The 3924-nt window shown below is 43.1% G+C and overlaps 1 protein-coding gene across 1 annotated transcript; it reads left to right on the top strand.

The window, feature by feature from the left end:
- The first annotated feature begins 867 nt into the window (after positions 1–867).
- LOC120439411 (tripartite motif-containing protein 16-like) lies at positions 868–2779 on the top strand. Its single transcript, XM_039610368.1, has one exon. The coding sequence runs from the start codon at positions 939–941 to the stop codon at positions 2646–2648; it is 1710 nt and encodes a 569-aa protein (XP_039466302.1). The 5' UTR covers positions 868–938; the 3' UTR covers positions 2649–2779.
- Positions 2780–3924: the final 1145 nt, after the last annotated feature.

The following is a 3924-nucleotide window of genomic DNA, read 5'->3' as shown; positions in this document are numbered from 1 at the left end:
AACCTACCTCTGTGTGTAACAGCGCCCCCTGCTGCTCTTGATGATAAATGTGCAGATGCTGATTCTTGCAGTGACTATTGATCCGATTGGAAGTTCTGTGGTTACAGGTCCAGCTTCCTCCTGTGAAACCTGTACTAGTGGGCTGCTGGTACAGACCACCAAGTTCTAATATCCAGGCCACATATTGACTGGTTCTGGCATAAGTAATTAGCCATGTCCCTGTTCATGCTGATTGTAGAAGTTCTGATTAACTTGACTGTAACAACAGAAAAATACTTCTAAAGAAGGGGTCAGAGTTTCTTTTTATTATTCCTGTCAAACATTTATAACATTTTTGTGGAGCTGAATGTATTTGAAAGGCTTTTAATTTGTTTACTGCCTCATACACCAACTACTACACCTGCTGCACCCTCTCACCTTTGATGGTATTTAAGGGAGAGAAACAATTAAAATGCAACATAAGCATCATATAGGTGGCTGCCTTTTATGTATGGTTAGGATCATTATCCTCCTGCATTGGCTAAAACTGAAGCACTGTTTGTTAACTTCGGTGAGAACTCTGACATTTCTAAAGTGAAGTTTATTTATGTAGAAGAAAGTGTTAACAAGTTTAAAAGTTGGAGTGAGCAGAAAATAAAAAGGTATAAACACACAGTATCGCTCTCAAACTGCTCCTCTTCCTGGAGTGAAGCACAGCCTGATAACCCTCCCTCTTCTTCCTGCTCTTAAACACAGCACCTCCTCTCTGTCCACGTGTTTCCTCGTTCCCTGCCCTTCAGATCTGCAATTTGAAGATGGGTGTAACCAACATGTGGTGACGTGTAAGAGCTGACAGGCTCCATTCACTGCAGAAACACGTTGTTGAGATCAGAGCTCAGACTAGTTTCAGGAAGTTTAAGGAAGAGAAACTCACACAGTCGCTGACACTGAGAGGAGAAATGGCACAGAAAGGAGTTCAGCTGGACCGAGAAACCATCTCTTGTTCCATCTGTTTGGATCTACTGAAGGATCCGGTGACTACAGCCTGTGGACACAGCTACTGCAGGAACTGTATTAAATCCCACTTTGATGAAGAGGACAGGAAGGGAATCCACAGCTGCCCTCAGTGCAGGAAGACTTTCACACCGAGGCCTGTCCTGGAGAAAAACATCATGTTAGCAGCTTTAGTGGAGCAGCTGAAGAAGACTGGACTCCAAGCTGCTCCAGCTGATCACTGCTATGCTGGACCTGAAGATGTGGCCTGTGATGTCTGCACTGGGAGGAAGCTGAAAGCCATCAAGTCCTGTTTATCTTGTCCGGCCTCTTACTGTGAGAAACACCTCCAACCTCACTATGATGCAGCTCCATTAAAGAAACACAAGCTGGTGGCCCCCTCCAAGAAGCTCCAGGAGAACATCTGCTCTCGTCATGATGAGGTGATGAAGATTTTCTGTCGTACTGATCAGCAGAGTATCTGTTATCTCTGCACAATGGATGAACATAAAGGCCACGAAACAGTCCCAGCTGCAGCAGAAAGGACTGAGAAGCAGAAGGAGCTCGAGGTGAGACGACTAAACATCCAGCAGAGAATCCAGGAGCGAGAGAAAGATGTGAAGCTGCTTCAACAGGAGGTGGAGGCCATCAATGGCTCTGCTGATAAAGCAGTGGAGGACAGTGAGAAGATGTTCACTGAGCTGATCCGTCTCATCCAGAAAAGAAGCTCTGATGTGAAGCAGCAGGTCAGATCCCAGCAGGAAACTGAAGTGAGTCGAGTCAAAGAGCTTCAGGAGAAGCTGGAGCAGGAGATCGCTGAGCTGAAGAGGAAAGACGGCGAGCTGGAGCAGCTCTCACACACAGAGGATCACAACCAGTTTCTACACAACTACCCCTCACTGTCAGCACTCAGTGAGTCTACACACTCATCCAGCATCAATATTCGTCCTCTGGGGTACTTTGAGGATGTGACAGCAGCTGTGTCAGAGACCAGAGATAAACTACAGGACATTCTGAGAGAGGAATGGACAAACATCTCACTGACAGTCACTGAAGTGGATGTTTTACTGTCACCACCAGAGCCAAAGACCAGAGCTGGATTCTTACAATATTTACGTCAAATCACACTGGATCCAAACACAGCACACAAACATCTGTTATTATCTAAGGGGAACAGAAAAGTAACCGTAATGAAGCAAAAACTATCTTATTATGATCATCCTGACAGATGTATTAGATGTTTTCAGGTCCTGAGTAGAGAGAGTCTGACTGGACGTTGTTACTGGGAGGTGAAATGGAGAGGAGTAGGCATTCGTGTAGCAGTTGCATACAAGAACATCAGCAGAGCAGGGAGCCTCGATGAATGTGTATTTGGAAACAACGAGAAGTCTTGGTCATTTTATTGGTTCGGAAAACGTTATACATTTCTGCACAACAATGTCCACACCATCGTCTCAGGTCCTCAATCCTCCAGAGTAGGAGTGTACCTGGATCACAGGGCAGGTATTCTGTCTTTCTACAGCATCTCTGAAACCATGACTCTCCTCCACACATTTCATACCACATTCACTCAGCCGATCTTTGCTGGACTTTTTCTTTGGGATTATGGAGACACTGCAGAGTTGATTACAGTCAAATCGATAGAGAAGAAACAAATTCACACAATAATGTGTTAGGGTGCCTGGGTCGACCCAGAGGTTTTGAGTTTATCATATTATTTATCATTTCTAGTCTTTGGTTTCTTTGTTGAAGTTCTGTCTGATGGTTTGTCTCTGTGTTATCCTTAGTTGCTGTCTCCCCTGTCTGCTATATCCCCGTGTCCAGTCAGTGTCTGTGTCTGCCCTGTTCCCACCTCTCTGTTCCCTCTGTAGTGCTTGCCTGTGAGTCTGTGTCTGTAAGTTCAGTCTGTGTTACTTCCTGTTTTACTTTGAAGGTCCGGGTCTTATGTGAATGTGTCCTGCTTTGCTTCCTTGTCTCGTTAGTTCTGATTTCTCCCAGCTGTGCCCTCTGTGCCCTTCTGTGTCTCATTCCCCTCGTTACTTCTCAGTGTACTTAAACCCTGTGTTTCTTTGAGTCAGTGTCGCGTCGTCCCTCATGCTGTGTGGATCTCCCCGTGAGTTAGTTTAGTTTAGTTTAGTTTAGTTTAGTTTAGTTTAGTTTAGTTTAGTTTAGTTTAGTTTAGTTTAGTTTAGTTTAGTTTAGTTTAGTTTAGTTTAGTTTAGTTTAGTTTGCTCGTTTTCCCGTGCCAGCAAATAAAGCTGAGTATTTTAAGTTCATCCCTTGCGTCTGAGTCCTGCATTTTGGGTCCACCACTCCTGCTTGCCTGCCTGCCACACAGCCAACCGTAACATAATGAGGTGAAGTGTTCATGATGGATAGAAATTAAAATCGTGGAGCATTTATGCATTTTTAGGTCTGTGTCTTACATCAGAAGCAGCATTTACATCAAGTCACTGGTCTTTTTCCACTGAAACAATCTCTTCACTTCTTCTCTTCTATCTGCCAAAAAAGTGGATCAACAAAGAGTTTGCTTTTTTTTTTTTTAATGAAAATGTAAAACAAATATATTTTCCACTTTGTTCACAACCTTTATTGTCATTTCAACTATTTGCTGTTCCTCTTGGCTGTCTTACAACTGTGTCAATGTGGAAATGATCACTGCCTGGAATATAAATAAAATGCCTCAATCTGGTGTTTTGTGGTTCATTTATTTAGTAATTAATCATTTTTCATTTAATGTCTAAGTAATGTTATCAGACTGATGAGTTTGTTGACATTGATGGACTTCAGAAATAGACTCTCATTCATATATCTTTAGACAACAATTGGGAAACAGCTACACGAGTTTGAATCTGTGTCTTGTGTCTACAGTTTATCTGTATAACAAAAATTTAAATTCATCTCTCCTTTTTGTGTCACAGTGGAAAGGAGTGGCCGTAGGAGCAGGTGGCA

The sequence above is a fragment of the Oreochromis aureus genome, linkage group 3 (assembly GCF_013358895.1).
Source record: "Oreochromis aureus strain Israel breed Guangdong linkage group 3, ZZ_aureus, whole genome shotgun sequence".
Taxonomy (NCBI): Eukaryota; Metazoa; Chordata; class Actinopteri; order Cichliformes; family Cichlidae; genus Oreochromis; species Oreochromis aureus.
Note: the sequence above shows the minus strand (reverse complement) of the source record. Positions and strands in the feature narration are given on the sequence as shown.

What these genes read in the sequence shown, in the direction of transcription:
- LOC120439411 (XM_039610368.1), top strand. Translation starts at nt 939, where the DNA reads ATGGCACAGAAAGGAGTTCAGCTGGACCGAGAAACCATCTCTTGTTCC.